This window comes from Paroedura picta, chromosome 17 (assembly GCF_049243985.1).
Source record: "Paroedura picta isolate Pp20150507F chromosome 17, Ppicta_v3.0, whole genome shotgun sequence".
NCBI lineage: Eukaryota > Metazoa > Chordata > Lepidosauria > Squamata > Gekkonidae > Paroedura > Paroedura picta.
In genome coordinates, this window is record NC_135385.1 from 10,920,652 (window position 1) to 10,939,297 (window position 18,646).

General features: G+C 50.7%; 1 protein-coding gene across 1 annotated transcript; it reads right to left on the reverse strand.

Moving 5' to 3' along the window:
• Positions 1-1,241: 1,241 nt before the first annotated feature.
• NATD1 (N-acetyltransferase domain containing 1) lies at positions 1,242-16,554 on the reverse strand. Its single transcript, XM_077315995.1, has 3 exons — positions 16,270-16,554; positions 6,724-6,842; positions 1,242-3,739 (listed from the first exon to the last, which is right to left on the reverse strand). The coding sequence occupies exons 1-3, from the start codon at positions 16,373-16,375 to the stop codon at positions 3,623-3,625; spliced, it is 342 nt and encodes a 113-aa protein (XP_077172110.1). The 5' UTR covers positions 16,376-16,554; the 3' UTR covers positions 1,242-3,622.
• Positions 16,555-18,646: the final 2,092 nt, after the last annotated feature.

Sequence of the window (18,646 nt, forward strand, 5' to 3'; positions counted from 1 at the left end):
GACCCCCCAGCCTCCCTCTGCAAAGATCATTCCAAGTTCTCCTTGGGAGTAAAGTTGGAGTCTAGTGGCAACTTCAAGCCAAACTGGGCTTTATCCACAGCATAAGCTTTCGTGGGCATGCAGATAGAATGATTGAAGATTCAGACAGAATAAAGCCTTATTGGCATGCCCACTAAAGCTTCTCCCTAGGAGAAAGGAACTTTGTGGGTCTCAAAAGTTTACTGTTAGACTCTAAACCAGGGGTAGTCAAACCGCGGCCCTCCAGATGTCCGTGGACTACAATTCCCAGGAGCCCCTGCCAGCAATTGTAGTCCATGGACATCTGGAGGACCACAGGTTGACTACCCCTGCTCTAGATAATGCGCTTTTAGTATACTTTAGAAGTAAATTGTATTTATATTTTTGTCCATTTTAATAGGGTTTTAATGAGGGTTTTGACTGGACATCTGTAACCCGCCACGAGCCTACTTGGGCATGGCGGGTAATAAATACTACTACTACTACTACTACTAATAATAATAATAATATTAATAATAACATTTTCCTACACAGGAAAATCCAGCACAAAAGCACATCTCCAGCGCGTATTTTATAGGCTGTCGGACAGTGTGGGCACAGCCAGGTGAGCTCCAAGAAAGCTCCAAAGGAAAACTCGGCACAACAGAATAAAACTTTAACAAAATTCTGCACACAATAGATAATGCACTTTAGAAGTAGATTTTCCTGTTCTGCACAGGAAAATCCAGCTGCCAAATCACATTGAAAGTGCATTATCCTCTGTGTGCAGACTGGGCCAACCAGGATTTATTCAAGGCAGGAGCTTTCGAGTGCATCCACACGAGATGAGCCGTTCTTTCACTTGTATTAATTTCCTTGCCCTGTATGTACTGGTTCTATTTTTTGAGGACAGGGGCAGGTTAGAGCTAGCAAAAACCTTAACGGTTTCCATCACAACATGTCCAGTGGCTTTTTGCAGCTGTCCCGCTTGACAGCCACGGAACAGGGCAGAATAATTTTGTAATGGTACACAACCCCTGCCTTCTTCAGACATTCCCAAATCGAAAGGGGGACTGATTATTAAACCCACTTCCACTTTGTGTTAGATATCGAGATTTAGATCAAGGGTGGTAGGGGCTGGCAGGGGCGCATGGGAACTGTAGTCCGTGGACATCTGGAGTGCCACTTAGTGAGACTTTTTCCCTCCTCCCTTTCCCGAACACGAGCAGCCACGGCTAGGCGGATAGATTCAGCCACACCTTTTATTGAATTCCATGCAATGAAGGTCAGGTTTAATTAAGAATACGGCTCACAGGAAAGGATCGTGTTAAGACGCACACGCACACACACAAACCCCCCCACGAAAGAGTCAGTTGTTGTTCTTTTCAAACGAGTCCTGAGAAGGAAAGGCACATTGTTTAACCACAACAAAATTAGAGAAAGGGGGGGGGGAGGGAAGAAATTAAAACAAACCCACATTGAGCAGAGAGGCGGGAGGATGGGGGGACCAACGCTGGAGAGAACAGTCGAGGAGAAATCTTACATCTGATGGATCCGGGAGCGCCGACGCAGTGCCTCGGAATCCATCCGTCAGAGGGCCTTTTTAACGATCGATAATCCCAGCCGCAAAAATCAGAGTGGTCCAGATTTTCTGGAGCTGCAAAGGCCACCCTTATCCCAGAGATGAGCTACTTAAAAATCAGAGTTGACAGGGCCGGTGGGGGACAGGGAGGAAGAGTCCCTTGCCGGCGTGACTGAATCGCAGAGAACAAAGGGGAGAGGGGCAACAGCGGTAGACCCCGGTGGCTATTGCCGAACTAGGATCGGAAAAAAACGTCTCCGCGGGATCAGAGACGGTCGTAGCACCTCGGTACAAAGTTGCGGCAAGAACGTCACACAGAGCAGGTCTTTAAGGCCGGGCCGTCTCGCCTCCATCTTGCCAAACGTCACCCAAAGTCAACAAAGGACCTCCTGTCCCAGAGCATTCATCGCCCACCCAGAGCAATAACCCCCTGGGGGGGTTCCTGGAGGAAGCCATGCATCCAGCCACCGACAGACAGGTCAAGCGTGTATATAAAAGCGGCCGGAGAAGGGTCTTGTTCTTGCTTCTTTCAAAAGGCACCTGCAGAATGTATTCCAGGTACGAGCAGCCCCTCGCGTGGACAGGATCTACAAGGCCTGGCTGTTTTCTGAGCCGCACAACGGCCTATTCTGCCCTCCGCGTCCACACGGGCATCACGGAGGCTGGCTTGGAAGACGGCAGGTTATATCCGCCCCGGGAAAGAGAGGAGGTTTTATCCGCCCCTGTGCGAGAGGACACACCTCTGACCAGCTTCGAAACAGGCAAGAGCTGGTTGAACGCGACAGAGCGGCCTTATTGCTGTGGACGACGGGGGCACCGAACCAGCGGCCCGAACTCCCCACCGACGGGAGCGTCTTGACCGAGGATCTGGTCCCACTCCTACTCTCCCAAAGGCCTGGATCCGGGTTGGGGAGCTGGAGCAGCTGGTCAACGTCTCCGGAGATGCTGTAGCGCTCGCTCATCCCAGGTGCCAGTCACCAAGGCAACCCGGCCTAGCATGGCTTGCAGAACAATCAATGCCTCTTCTAAATTTCCTTATTTTGGCTTATTATCGGCCTCCTTTCTAGAGACAGCTTTACAGGAACCCCGGGGCGGGGGTCAGGACAGTGGGGAGAAAGGCCGGTCTGGGGTAAGATGGTGTGTGCACCCACAGGAGAGTTGTCACACACCCCCAGGAGTGAAGGTTGGGTTAAACCACACAAGAATGCACTTGCTCATTGCTGAGGATGGGGATCCAGCTGAGACCAGACAACAAGTCACGCTTACCCTGTGGCTGGGGGCGACTGAAAACGTGTCGCTCTTCGCATTCTGGTCCCCCTTTTTTCTCAGCCAATTTCCCTTTGAGACCGGTTCTCAAGAACGTCCGGATTCCCCTATTGCTCCAAGCCCAGAATTTGTTTTCCTCAAAATCTGTCTTCACCAACGCCTCCCTCCCTCCCAAACTCTTGGGTCTGTTATTGCTTCTCCCCCGAAAAGCCATATCCTCGACTTGATGAGAGCATGGGGATCCCAACAAAACCAGCCCACCCCCCCAACACACACACACACCCCACAAGAGATTTCTTTTCTTTCCTGGGCACGCATCGGCGCTGACGTTATCCAACCACGTGGGCGAACAGATTAACCCCCCTCCCCTTTTTACCTCCGTCAGGCATCTCCTGGGTCTGGGCCGGCCAACGAGAACAAAAACACGACAATCCTGTCGTCACGGGCTGCACAGAAGGCTCTCGGCTCCCCCCCACGTGCACACCCCGTTGCCTCAAGCTGGCCCCCTTCTTACACCTGCCAGTTTCTTCTGAGGAAAAGGCCGGAGTAAACAACGCAATTCCAGGGCAGCCAAAAACGCTCTGGAAGAACCGGAGGCGGATGGAAGCATCAAGCGGTCGGCCGCACGCCGCGTCCTTACAAAAAACGAGGATTTTGAGCAAGGACCACTCAACTGGGATCCCGGAGCCAGCGCAAGGGCAAAGGCTGTCGTTGGAAAACCAGGGGACAGGCTATCGAGTGTCCGAGCCATCGGAGGTCTACGCTGGTCTTCCTCCATTAAGACTGCAAACGTTCCAGATATTGGGGCAGCGGGTTCTCCTTGACATATTTCTGGATGTACCAGCACGTCAGGTGAGCCTTCAAGTCCTCTTCTACCACGAAATCCAAGGCTGCCTGGAAGCAGAAAGGAAACGGCCATGAGCCTCTGGCAACACCCACCTCCTTCCACCCAATCGACACCCCGACACGATACGGCCGTGCTTGACCACGCAGAAGGGAACAGCGTCTGCCGCTGGTCTCCAGATTTCCAACGCTGCTGTCAGAGCCTCAGGCTAGAAGCTGAGAGATGTACGAACACCAAAAGAAATCATAGAATCATAGAGTTGGAAGGGGCCATAGAGGCCTTCTAGTCCAACCCCTGTTCAACGCAGGATCATAGAATCATAGAATCACAGAATCATAGAGTTGGAAGGGGCCATAGAGGCCATCTAGTCCAACCCCCTGCTCAATGCAGGATCAGGCCAAAATGCCTCTGCAAATGATAGCAAATAATATAATCATTTTGACAAATGGCGTTGTCCAAAGTCTTTTGCTCCAGTTTATTTCCTGAAGCGTTCGCAGGAAAATCAAGACGATCCGTTTCTGTCGATATGACTTTTCTCCACTGATAATTCACGTACAACCAAGTTTTTCATACATACACCTCCAAAGGAGCTTTCCAAAGTACTCGGGAAGTTTCACTGGCGGCCTAGTCTCCATTTCTCCCTCAGGCGTCTGGGACTATCAAGGTGTTGATCTTGATTTCCCTGCAAACACTTCTAGCAATAAACTGAAGCAAAAGACTTGGACGAAGGCGTTTGTAGAAATTATTATACCTCCAGCAATTATTTGCCTAGGCATTTCTTTCGGTGTTCACATAATTAGAGAGAGCCCGGGTTCAAATCCTTGTGAGAAGGTGACTTAGGGTCACAAAACCAACTTTCTCTTTCGATAACAGAAAACATATGCCAGAACGTGAACCGGTTAAAGACACGTTTTCAAAACTTCTTTTTCCTCAGCGGCTTACAGATTTCCCACACATCGATATCCAAATCTTGTCTTTGAGCCCGGGTTCAAATCCTTGTGAGGAGGTGACTTAGGGTCACAAAACCAACTTTCTCTTTCGATAGCAGAAAACATATGCCAGAACGTGAACCGGTTAAAGACACGTTTTCAAAACTTCTTTTTCCTCAGCGGCTTACAGATTTCCCACACATCGATATCCGAATCTTGTCTTCGCAGGATACCATAATACATATACAATTATTTATTTTACTTATTATATTTATATCCCGCCCTCCCCTGAGGCTCAGGGCGGTTCCCAAAGAACGTAGAACAATACACGGAACTTAAGTTTTCCCATAATGTATAGATAAGCACCACAATGATAATATTAATTGAAACTATTAATTACTAATTAATATAATTCATAATTTGCGCAGAACATCCTCTGGGAGTCTGTGTGTAGTGTATTTCGATCGATCTCTATAGTCCTGCACCCCAAATACAGATTTCAGGGCTGCCCTCCTGCCTAGTATTGGATGGGAGACCTCAAGGATTTGGACGGAACGCAAAACAATCACGACACGCAAGCCGGCAGTGGTAAAACCACCTTCGGACGTCCCTTGCCTGGCAGCCGGACAACCCTCCTGGCTACGCCACACACCCTACAGATGAGAAATACATTTTGGGATGTCCTGAGCAAAGGGACACCCCTCCTGAGTCCAAGCAGGGATTTGAGGACAGCACGGCAGAGACAGCTGTGGCCCCAAAGCAGGGAAGAAATTATTAGAGCAGGTTTTAATTGGACAGATGGCCTTCCCTCTCCGGCCTGCCATAGCCCACCCTGTCAGCTTTCTTCAGCTTTCCTTATTCCTGCTTCCACTCCAGCTGTCCTGGTTACAGGAGGCTGGGCCCTGTTCCTATTTTGGCATCCCACCCACCCTTGGGTGATGCCTTGCTTAAAATACAGAGGCCAGTTGCTCATAACGCCATCATTCTGGGCTTAATTCAGTCACACTCTTCTTCTCATGATATGATGGGAGTACGTTTAGTCCTTTTAGTTTCTTGGGAGAGTTCAGGCTGGATTCAGCCTAGGGTCCACTTGACTGACCTTCCTGGGCCTTTCCGGAGGTCCAGAGTGTCTGTGAAGTTCTCCTTCAACGCCGCATTTCAGACGGCTCAACTTTCTCGGCGGTCCAAATTTCACGGCTTTGGCATGAAAAAACAGGGATGTCACAGTCTGGTCCCTATTTTCGCCTGTGAGGTGTTGGGTAATATCCTCGGTCATGCCAGGAATTCTCCTGACAGCCGGCAAGATACGGCCTGGGGAGGTTCGTCTTCTAAACTCACCGAAATATCTCTTTGAATGACGAGTCTAAATGATCAGGGGTAGTCAACCTGTGGTCCTCCAGATGTCCATGGACTACAATTCCCATGAGCCCCTGCCAGCAAACGCTGGCAGGGGCTCACGGGAATTGTAGTCCATGGACATCTGGAGGACCACAGGTTGACTATCCCCGGAATAAGGGATATTTGGGTTCAAAACTCTGAGCATCCACGATAATCCGGAGAACTGGGTTCTAATCCGGAGAACTGGGTTCGATTCCCCACTCCTCCTCCTCCTCCGCATGCAGCCAGCTGAGTGACCTTGGGCCTGTCCCAGTTCTCTCAGAGCTCTCTCAGACCCACCTACCTCACAGGTGTCCGCTGTGGGGAGAGGAAGGGAAGGCGGTTGTCAGCCACCTGTAGACTCCTCAGGGCGGAGTAAAGTGAGGTCTATAAACCGACTCCAGTGTGCTAAAGTGGTTAAGAGTTACGGCTTCTAATCTGGTGAGCCGGGTTGGATCCCCCGCTCCTCCATATGAAGCCAGCTGAGTGGCCTTGGGCCAGTCACAGTCCTGATAGCGCTGTTCTGACCGAGCAGTCCTGTCAGAGCTCTCTCAGCCTCCCCTCCCTCACAGGGTGTCTGTTGTGGGGAGAGGAAGGGAAGGCGACTGTAAGCCTTCAGGCAGTGAAAAGCGGACTATAAAAACCAAATCTTATTATCATTATTATTCTCCTGAACATAAGGCTGCAAGCACCCCATCACCGTGAGAAACACCCCTGGAAATCCATACCTTTGCCAGATGTTTGGCTATTCCTCTCCCCCGGTAGGCGTCGGGGACTTCTGTATGCTGCAGGTCCACAATTCGCTTCCCCACGTATTCGTACAGCAAGACGGCCTTGTCATGGCAACCTGCGGGACACCAGAGAAGCAGTGACGGTTCTCACACACAGAAAGGCCAACAGAGAGGGGGGAAACAGGAACTACTCCCCTGACAGCCTGCCTGCAAATTCACAGACTCAGGGGTGGCCAAACCGTGCCTCTCCAGGCGTCCACGGACTACAATTCCCATGAGCCCTGGCTGGGCAAGGGGTAGTCAAGGCAAGGGGTAGTCACTTGTGGTCTGCCATTGACCGGCTCTGCATGGCAACGCTGGTCTTTCTTGCTGGTCTCCCATTCCGGAATAAACCAGGACTGACCCTACTTAGCTTCTGAAAGCCGGACGAAACCAGAGGCCCCCGGAACACCCAAATCCGGCCAGGAAGCTACACCCAGTTCCTTCTGCCCTACTGATTAGTTAAAACCTTTGCCTGCTTCTGCATATCGACTTCCTTAGCTGCAAAGGACCCACTAGGGGTGACCCCCCACATAGCATCTCCCCCAAAACCAGGTCAGCCAGGGCCACCCAAACCGGGGTAGTCCCCACTCCGAGGACGTCGGCTACCGTTCTAGCAAACATAATGTCCGAAGCTTGATGCTTCCCCCCCTTCTCCCCCACCCCACCGTGCTTCTTTCCCTCTCGCTGGCGGATTCCAGAGGCAGGCAGGAATTCCAGAGCCACAAAAGCGTTCCGGGGAGCTCCGCAGTCCGACGTTTGAGGACGGAGCTAAAGAAAGGCTTACATTGATTCTGCGTGGGGTGAAGGCCGAGGGTCGGTTCATACAGATAGATCCATATATTATTGCGCACACACAGCTATGAATGATCCCCAGGCAGGACAGAAAGCCTGCAGTTTATGCGTGCTCCGAATGGCACGGAGCACAGCTGGGGCCCTTGTCAATCCAGCCGTGGCAGGGAGGAGACTGGTACAACCCATAAACCCCCCCACCACCACCACCCCCAGACGGGAGCTGCTCAACCGGGGAGCCGAAAGTTTGAAGCATGACAGCTGGATAATTCAGCGCATAATTCAGCCCAGATTCGCTGGGGAAACCTTTGTAATGGGGAAAGTACGGGCCTGACACAGGGGAAGCATTCCCAAGAGACTCGAGCCCAGCATCCTTAACCCTTTGTGGAGTTTAGGACCTTTTCTTCATGTACGGTCAAGTTATCTGGAACAGAAGAAAGAAAGAAAGAAAGAAAGAAAGAAAGAAAGAAAGAAAGAAAGAAAGAAAGAAAGAAAGAAAGAAAGAAGGAAGGAAGGAAGGAAGGAAGGAAGGAAGGAAGGAAGGAAGGAAGGAAGGAAGGAAGGAAGGAAGGAAGGAAGGAAGGAAGGAAGGAAGGAAGGAAGGAAGGAAGGAAGGAAGGAAGGAAGGAAGGAAGGAAGGAAGGAAGGAAGGAAGGAAGGAAGGAAGGAAGAAAGAAATAAGATGGTTTTTATACCCCTCTTTTCACTCCCTGAAGGAGACTCCAATTGCTTGCCCTGCCTCTCGCCACAGCAGACACCCTGTCTGTGAGGTGGGTGAGGCTGAGGAGCCCGATTGAGCAGACTGCTCAGATGCCAGAAACCCTCCTTCTAAGGACTGCAGACAAGCACAAGGCACCAGGCAGGTTGCCCGTGGAGGTAAGCGGGGCGCAAACGTGGCTTAGAAGCCACCGCTCTTAACCACTACACCACGCTGGCTCATGAAATGCATAATGTTGTATGCCTTCGTTCTTTTGCAGAATCATAGAGCTGGAAGGGGTCATTCTGGCCATCTAGTCCAGCCCCCTGCTCAATCTCAGGGCTCTCTCAGCCTCACCCACCTCACAGGGTGTCTGTTGAGGGGAGAGGAAAGGGAAGGCGACTGTCAGCCGCCTTGAGACTCCTTCGGGTAGAGAAAAGTGGGGTATAAAACCTTCTGACAATAAAACAAAGCTGGAGTCTGAATGCACAAACCACTGCACTGTCTTCACAACAGGAACGTTCCCAAGTAAGAGCCGTGCCAGGGGCAAGGAATTCACAGCAAAATCCATTCAGGGTGCGTTCTCAGAGTTTTCCATGCTGATCCGGACTCCTTGTTCCCTCCTCCCCTTTGCCCTCATCGGCAACTCTTAACCCCGCAGCCCCCCCCCCCCGAGAGACTCCCCCGCCAGGCTTCATGCCGAGGGAAGCCCTGCTAATACCGTTTCGGCAAAGGGCCACGGGAGAAGCCGAATTAAGAAGAGGAACAGTTTGTTCTCATCTGATCTAGGACAAGCCCTGCTTAATGGGCTGTTTTTGCTCTCTCCGATGATCCCAGGGAACATAACCCCCCCCCCCTCCTTGCCATGAACATAGAGAGCTGCAAGCCGCAAACGCTAAAGGACGCTTTTGACACACTACCCCGGCCATCTTTCACACCCTTCCGGATTCACCTTGCAGTTCAGGGATCCAGATACGTGACCAGGAAGGGTCAATTTCGATTAAAACTCCTACATGTCACTGGAAAATAAGTTTGAGGTCAAAATGTTTTTTTTGGACTTCCCCAAATGAAAGCACCCAGATCTTTGGAAACCTGCAGGCAGGAAGACGGGAGCGGCTAAGCTGCCAATCAGCTTGGCTCAATGGAGCCTCCATGTCTGGAGACACTACACCTCGTGATTTCCCATCTAGCAGGTCACTGCGAAAATAACGGGCTGGCCGGATCTCACCCAGTGAGAGTTTCTGCTCAGAAGAAGCCGCTAAGTAAGGCAGGGGTGGCCAAACGGCGGCTCTCCAGACGCCGTGGACTACAATACCCATGAGCCCCTGCCTCGTGTTGGCAGTGGCTCATGGGTATTGTAGTCCACGGACATCTGGAGAGCCGCTGTGCACTATAAGGTCTATTTCTTACAGTGTGTGTAAAGTCAAGGGGTGACAAATGTATGGGGAAGGGATGTACAGGTTTGGGTGAACCTGGCCTATCCAAGTCAGGCGCATTTCTTACAGATACGGTCAAATCTACTCCTGAGTTGTACCTGCTTGGAGGAAAGGGGGTCAAGTTGGAATGGTCCTCACCCGTAGACAGAAAAATCAAACAGAGAGCTCCCTGCCCTACCCTTCCTCAGAACTACAGTTCCCAGGGTCACCGAGGGAGAAGGGATTTTTGGAAGGCGCAGATACGCCCTTCGGCCTGAGGGCTGCAGTTTTCTTTGTGCCAGCCAGGCGCGCCGAATCGCCCAGCTGCACATGGAGATTGTGCAGAGAACTGGCGCACGAGGTTCAGCTGAAACAGCACCCACAACGGGAAGCGTGCAAATCAGCATGGGCACAGGATATCGGACGGCTAGCCACAGCAAGGATCGGTTGCAGGAGGAGACGCAGCCTGAAAACACACCCAGCAACTTGCACACCAGTGGAAACAGACAACGGCTGTGCCAAGGGTGGCTCTGCAGAGGCCCCTGGACTACAATTCCCATGAGCCCCTGCCTGGCAGGGGCTCATGGGAATTGTAGTCCAGGGACCTCTGCAGAGCCACCGTTTGGCCATCCCTGATCTATGCATTTCAAGAGTTAATTCCAGGAATTAAGCTCATACTGGAAATGACCACGAAACACAGGCAAGGGTTCAATTTTCAGGGACCGGTCACTGCAGACGGGAGGCAAATTTAACCCCCCCCCCCAGTCCCAGGAGTTCTTCAAGTTAGCTAACATTGGCCCTTTACCAGTTTAAACCAATAGGCACTCACTGTGGGGGGGGGGGGGGGCAGTAAATTAAGTAGCCTGTTTCCTTACGGAGATATAAGGGGCAAGGCATAACTCCAAAACAAGAGGAACTAGAGATTTTTTTTAAGATAACCTGAAAGACAAGGTATTATATGTGTCAATTTCTGATTTAAAACACGTCAAAACAAAAAGGCCGTAGGGTTGGAAAAATAGCAAAAGGGAAAAAACTGGTCAGGGAAAATAAAGGGAAGCCCATCATGGGGCCATGACTGTGTGGAAAACACCAATGACTGCATTTTAAATTATCTCTAAAACCACCAGTTACCTCAATCATATTTTTGCAGAGCGTTCAGCAACGACTCTTACTGGTGTAGTGGTTAGGACTGGCTTCTAATCTGGAGGGCCAGATTTGATTTCCTGCTCCTCGTCCACATGCAGCCAGCTGGGTGACCCTGGGCTAGTCACAGTCCTGATAGAGCAGGAATATCAGGGCTCTCTCAGCCTTGCCTGCCTCACAGGGTCTCTTGTGGGAAGAGGAAGGGAAGGCGATTGGAAGCCGCTTTGAGGCTCCTCCAGGTAGTGAAAAGCAGGGTGTAAAAACCAACTCTACTTCTTACTAATGATTTTAAAAAAATTATTTCACCTTTTATTATACAGCCCTGTTTCCCGCTCTCTCCTGACTTAAGGATGTCAACGTCATTGAAATAGTTCATTCTTTTTCCTCCAATGAAGACCGAAATAATTCTCCACTCCTCCATTTTATCCCCACAACCACCCTGTGAGGTAGGCTAGACTGAGAGCATTAGACCAGCCCACGGCCTACCCAGTGGGGGCACCACTGGGGATTCGAACTTGGGTCTTCTGGCTGGCAGCCCATCCCTCTTATCCACCACACCACAAGGGCTCTCATTTAACAAAGCAACCGATTTCATTTTACACCATCCAATATTATATCATTTAACTACAAACCTAGAATCTAAGCCACAGCTGTCTATGGTCACCTGGATTTTTCAGAGAACTCTTTGTGCAGAGAACTTTAAGGCTAAACCTGGAAAATGCAATTTTTTTACGGGGCCAAACAGTTTTCGAAGCCTTGGAGATACCTCACAGCATTTATAACGATATATCGATAGTAATTGTAAATTATTATTATTATTATCATCATCATCATCATCATCCTTTTGCTAGCTACCTCAAGGCAGACTCTGGAGAACAAGCCGTCCAAACTCCGTCTTGAAAATTCCTAGAGATTAGGGATCAGAACCTGAGAGGGGAAATTTGGGGGTCTCTTCTGTCCCTACCAGCCTGGAGGTCCAGAGATCTCATTCCCGGAGAGCTCCAGCCCTCACCTGGAGGCTGGTAACCCTAAAACGAACTTTCCATCTGCCCTTCGACCAGGTGTCCTGATCCTGTGCAAATAATTCTCCCTCTGCAGGGCTTTGCCCCCCCCCCCCCCAAAACCAACAGCTATTCAACAATTTTTTTTCCTGGGCTTAACAAATCCCAGTTGACAGATTGCCAACAAATTCCACGGTGGTGGCTGATATTCCCAGCTATTATACTGTTCTAGTATCTCTGTTTGAGGACTGGCACAGAGGAGCTTCCAGGGGAGATCTCAACAGGAAGTTGCTGGATTTGCATTCACTTACCAATCCAGAACAATGGACAATTTCTCCCTTGGAGAAATGGGATTCTTACTTCAGATGCTATTTTTCTGTCCCTAAGTACTTCTCCCCTGCTTTAATAAATATAATTAGATTTAGCATTGCACCTGTGATAACAAGAGCTTCCCTTTAATACCTTGGCATCCTTTGGCTGAAATATCCCTCCCGACTTCAAAGTGGGATATAAAGATCCTGGGGTCGCTGTTTCTGCTCTACCAAAAGGGGCTTGGGCTGTCAAAATCTCATTTCCCGAAAAAAACCATGTTCGTGCCTAAGGTGGTACTGGCCTCAAATCTGGGGCGAAGCTAGGACAGAAGCTGCGTTATGTCGTGTTTATTCCTACGTTATTACAACACTTTTGTTGGCGCTTTAACACAACTGTGGGAAATCGGGATGAGTTTTAGGGTGAGGTTTAAGGACAGCAATTCCTGGAAATCGGGGCCTTTAAACCCAGAACGTCGAACATCGCACCTGGCTCCTAAAATCAGAGCCGAAGAAAATTCATTGAGACCTGGGCTTTTTAATACATACACACAAAGTCCGCTAAGGACCTCATTCCTAGTTCTCTGGTCGAGGCCAGGTGCGCTTCCCTGGGGTCAGGGATGACCAACAGATTTGTCCCCACAGAGCGCAAGGCCCTGCAGGGGACATAGGGCGAGAGGCGGTCCCTCAAGTATGTGGGTCCCAGACCGCGGAGGGCCCTTTGAGCCTTCACATCTTCATCTTTGGAGATTTTTAAACAGAGGCTGGAGAGCCATCTGACAAGGAGGCTGATTCTGTGAGTGACAGGGCTGTGAGTGTCCTGCCTAGTGCAGGGGGTTGGACTAGATGACCCAGGAGGTCCCTTCCAGCTCTATGATTCTAACCAGAGACGTGTCAATTCCACCGTCTTCCCGGTACATCCAGTTTTGGAACCAGGTTCACATCTGTTTGTTTTCTTATGTAAACCTCCCCTCTGCCTCTTTCCCGAGCGATAGAAATTAAGCGTCCTGTTACAATACCTTTCAGCCTGTACAGTTTAAAACAATCGAGCTGATTTACAGCTCAGCAGATTTCCTGTGGGAATCCATCGCCACGAAACTATTTTAACCTCACGCTATTTAAAGAGAGACTGTTTGGCCCGAGCGTTATTTTTCTCCGTAGCTTTCCGCCGGCCAGCCTGATTTGCCTATTGTTGAGCCGGAAAAAAAACAGTATGTGATAGTTAGTGGCTTTCACGGGAGGGGGACGGGGCAGAGGGGGGGGGGAAATAAAATCTGTACTTTTACTATTCTTAGCCGTCGAGGAACAAGTCTGCTTCGGGGTGTGTAATTTTCAAATTGTTTATGCGTTTTAATACACCCTGCAATTTGTGTATGGCTAGAGGATGGGCCTTTTGAATTATTATTCTTTTTAACCCAAAACAGAAATTGTGTTTGAGCTGGAGACCTTTAAGGGGCCCTCAGTGGCCTTCTTGTCCGAGGACAGCCAGCCCAAGGTCCCTTTTAAGCAGGGGTAGTCAAACTGCGGCCCTCCACATGTCCATGGACTACAATTCCCAGAAGCCTCTGCCAGCATTTGCTGGCAGGGGCTTCTGGGAATTGTAGTCCATGGAAATAATGTTCGGTGGCCAACTCTGGGTTCAGAAACACCTGAGGATTTGGGGAGTACAGCTTGAGGAGGGAGGGATTTGAGGAGGAGAGGGATTTCAGGGGGGCACAAGACCCCAAATCCCACTTATTGTCACACAGAGAGTAGTTGTAAACCCATGAACTCTCCAGCCACCACCTGGAGGTTGACAACACTATTTAAGAGGCATTAAGGAGATACCAAGAAGGATTTCCTTAGTCATTTGTTTATACACTGCTTTCCTCTCCGATGGAGACACAAAAGGGATTTCTTGCTTCCATTGCAACAACCACCCTGCAAAGTAACTTCAGCTCCACGACCTTCTACAGCTGTGGCTCTCCGGATGTCCATGGACTACAATCACCATGAGCCCCTGCTCAAGGAAGTTGGCGGGGGCTCATGGACGTCTGGAGAGCCAGGTGGTGGCTGCAGGTTGCCTACAACAGGGGTGACCAAACTCTGGTTCTCCAGATGTCCGTGAACTACAAAATCCATGAGCCCCCGTCAGCATGGCCCGTTGGCAGGGTCTCATAGTAATTGTAGTCCATGGAGGTCTAGAGAGCCAGATGGTGGCTAGAGATTGCCTAGGAGTGACCGAACTATGGTTCTCCAGATGTCCGTGAACTACAAAAACCATGAGTCCCTGTCTGCATGGCCCGTCGGCAGGGTCTCATGGTAATTGTAGTCCATGGACGTCTAGAGAGCCAGATGGCGGCTAGAGATTGCCTACAACAGGGGTGACCAAACTCTGGTTCTCCAGATGTCCGAGAACTACAAAATCCATGAGCCCCCGTCAGCATGGCCCGTCGGCAGGGTCTCATGGTCATTGTAGTCCATGGACGTCTAGAGAGCCAGATGGCGGCTAGAGATTGCCTACAACAGGGGTGACCAAACTCTGGTTCTCCAGATGTCCGTGAACTACAAAATCCATGCGCCCCCATCAGCATGGCCCGTCGGCAGGGTCTCATGGTCATTGTAGTTCATGGACGTCTAGAGAGCCAGATGGAGCCGGTCTCCACGAGGCACAACCGTTAAACGCACACGCTCACAACTCCACCCGAGCAGAGGTCGGCTTCCGCATGACACCCGACACCCTCAGGAGCAAATAATCTTCCCAACCCACACCTGGCCTTTCCGGAAGTGGGCCGGTTTTCTGGACGTGGAGCCAGGCAGTGGGGGGAGAAAGCTGGCCGTTCAGGGGCGAGTCGACCCGAATCTTGCAGGGTCGATCTTTTCCCTTTAGGTAGAAAGCCCTCCCTCCAGTGCGGCCGTGCACAAGCGATAAGGAGTTTAAAACGCACGCAAAGAATCTCCTTGCACTTCCCTGACCATGTCAAAAGTGCCTGGACAGGGGGTGCAAGAACCCAGCAAGGACCCAGCATCAGAAATTGGGCAGCGGCCCAGTGCCGAATTATGATATACCTTCTGCCGTGAGGAGGGGGGAGAAACAATGTTAAAAATCTAATGACTCCAAAAACCAGAGTTAAAAATTTAAAAAAATTCGCTTGGCCGATAAATTCTCCAGATTGGGAGAGCTCAGGTTTGGCCAGAAAGCCTCCCCTGGTCACTTAACTCTGTGATGAAATGAGGCCCTCTGCACATGCTCAGGAGTACTCCTTCCCCCTCTTGACAGCCCTTCGCAACACCCCTGGCTCTTCTTACAACGGCTTTGTGAAGAAAGGAGACCCTCTGCACATGATCATGAGCACTTTCTCTGCGGCCCTGTGGCCAAAAACCAGGATCAAGGCCTTGCACCGTCAACCCTTCCTCCCCAGCGCCCCTGCTTGCTTGCAAAGGGTTCGAATCCTCCCTCCCAGCTTCCTTCAAGCCTTCCTTCTCCCTCGGCCACCCAGGGAGTCCCCAGATTTCAAACCGTGCGCCCTTTGCAGAGCCGCAGGACGCCAACAGGAAGCGGATCGGAGGAATGTTTCAATTCAGTGAATTCGTGCTGGAGGGAAGGGGTCGGAAGGAGGGGGGGGGGATATTCCACTGTCAGCCTCGTTTATAAATAGCGCCAGGCAGGACAGGTGGTCTCAGCACCCAACCCAGCAGGGCAGCCCAGAGAGAGGCGGGAAGGGGGGAGAGGGAGGGAGGGAGGCAACAACAGACGTAACATTTCTCCCCCACCCACCCGACAAACACCCCGCACCCCCTACCTAGGGGTAGTCAAACTGCGGCCCTCCAGAGGTCCATGGACTACAACTCCCATGAGCCCCTGCCAGCATGGCAGGGGCTCATGGGGATTGTAGTCCTCGGACCTCTGGAGGGCCTCAATTTGACTACCCCTACCCCTAGTTGGTGCTAATCTGTTGCATAACCCCAAACTGGGGGGGGTGGGAGGCAAAAACAAAAAAAGGGTCACAAAACCCATTCAAAGAGAAACCAGCCAGCCAGCCCCTTTCTCTCTTGGGTGGCACCTTCCCCCCTCCCCCCTCCCCCGTTCTCGCAGGGCTCTCCCAAACAAAAGACTGGGGGGAGGGAAAGAGAGAGAGATCAGAGGCGGATCGGGGCCGGGGCTTTACCGTTGAGGCGGACGGTGAACTGCCTGCGCCTGCGGTCGTGCTCCACCTGGATGGGGCAGGTGGCCTCCAGGAGGCTGAGCGGCGGCGGCGGGGCCGCCTGGGCCATGGCCCCAGGGCTTGGAGGCGCCTCCCTGGGCGGCTGGGCGCGGCTGGGGCCCGGCGTCGTCGTCGTCGCCGCCCTCCTGCTGCTCGCCGGAGGCTCAGGCCAGGCAGCGGCGGGGCATCGCGGGCGGCCAGCTGAAATTGACACACACACACAGACACCAGCGCACAAAAAGGAGCTCGGGAATCAGCTGTGCGCCCACGTGCCCGCCCGCCGGCCAATCGGCGGCCGGCCTTGGTCTGTTTTGATACATTCCATTCGACTCTTAAAGGGACAGGCCCTCCACACCCCCCCCAAAAAAAAACAAACAAACCCTTTATTGATTTCTGCTTAGCCCCGCAGTTTTTAGCCCCAGCCGGGTTGGATCCTGGTGTAGCAGAGTTCCTTTGGGGCTTGGGGTTGAACTTTGTTGGCTTTAGAAGTGGGGCCCCGGATTCAAATTTTGCTCCGGAGCTTCAGGCCCACCCTTGGAGCGAACGAAATGTGCGGCAAGGTGTCGGGGTCAAGAGCAGCGGCGTCCCAATAAAAATCCGGTGCTCTAAAGTGGCATAATTTTAAGTTCTGTTTTTATGATCTGTTTTAAATCGTATTACATAAAATGGACGTATTCTTTTGGTCTTTTATGTACTGACTTTGTGTAACTTGATCTGAACGACTATAATAGAGTTTGAGCAGCAGCGTCTCATCTGGAGAGCCGGGTTTGGTTCCCCGCTCCTCCACATGTGGTCAGCTTGGCGACCTTGGGCTAGTCACAGTGCTGTTAGAGCAGTTCTGTCAGAGCTCTCCCAGCCCCACCTGCCTCACAGGGTGCCTGTTGTGGGGAGAAGAAGGGAAGGTGATAGTGGAGACTCCTTCAAGTAGTGGAAAGCAGGGAATACAAACCAACTCTTTTTCTTTTTGTGAGTCACTGCTCACTTCTCTTCAGTCAGCGAAGAAGTGGCCAGTGACTCCGAAAAACTCTTCCCCTGCCACACATTTCATCATCCTGAACTCTTGCTCTTTTCTAGTGACCCATGGTGTTATTGGTTAGAGAGCCAGACTAGAATCTGGGAGAGCCGAGTTCGAATCACCAACTCTGACGAAGAAACAGGTCAGGTGACAACGGGCCGGTCACAAACTCTCTCTACGTGGCCCTCCTTATAGGGCTAGCCGCTCCAGGTTGGGAAACACCTGGAGATTTGGGAGATGGAACCTGAGGAGGGCAGAGTTTGGGGAGGAAAGGGACTTCAGTGGTCTATTATGCCTTCCAAAACAGCTGTTGTAAGGAGGAAATGGTGGAAGGAACCCTCCAGGTCATCTAGTCCAACCCCCTGCTCAATGCAGGCGCAGCCTCAAACATCTGTGATCAGAATCTGCCCAGCCGCTGCTTGAAGACCACCAGTGAGGGGGGCTCGCCACCTAAGGAGCCGAATCCACTGCTGTGAAATTCCGGCTGTGAAAACTGATTTCCTGATACCTAACCGGCACCGTTAAAACAGAATAAAATAAAATAAAAACAGAACAAAATTGGAGCCCAGGGGCACCTTTAAGAGCAACACAGTTTGATTCAAGGTGTGAGCTTTCCTGTGCTGTCCTTTGAGGAAGTATGCTGCTACTTCAGACCAACACAGGTACACACACGCGAATCATCTATCTATCTACCTACCTATCTATCTATCTATCCATCTATCTATCTATCTAATGCAAAATACAAATCCATGTGTTTATCATCTAATGCAAAGTACAAATCTATCTATCTATCTATCTATCTATCTATCTATCTATCTATCTATCTAATGCAAAATACAAATCCATGTGTTTATCATCTAATGCAAAGTACAAATCTATCTATCTATCTATCTATCTATCTATCTATCTATCTATCTATCTATCTATCTATCTATCTATCTATCTATCTATCTATCTATCATCTAATGCAAAATACAAATCCATGTGTTTATCATCTAATGCAAAGTACAAATCTATCTATCTGTCTTGTCTGTCTCTCTGTCTTAAATAAATACAATAAATAAGCAACCAGGCCCTGTCTTCTACAGGCCTGAGAAAATAGCTGCTTGCCTCTCAGACCCGAAACCATAAGAACAGACGTGGCGGCCTTGTAGGGTCAGATCGACTCATTCAAAGCCCACCTTTCTCCCTAAAGGTTGATAATAAACTACAAAAAGGCAGGCAGCAAGAACCTCTACTAAACAATGAAGACCGCCTAGGAGGACAGAAACAGGAAACTGTGCAAACAAACATAACCCCTCTGAGACAGGGGCCCTCCGCCTTTTG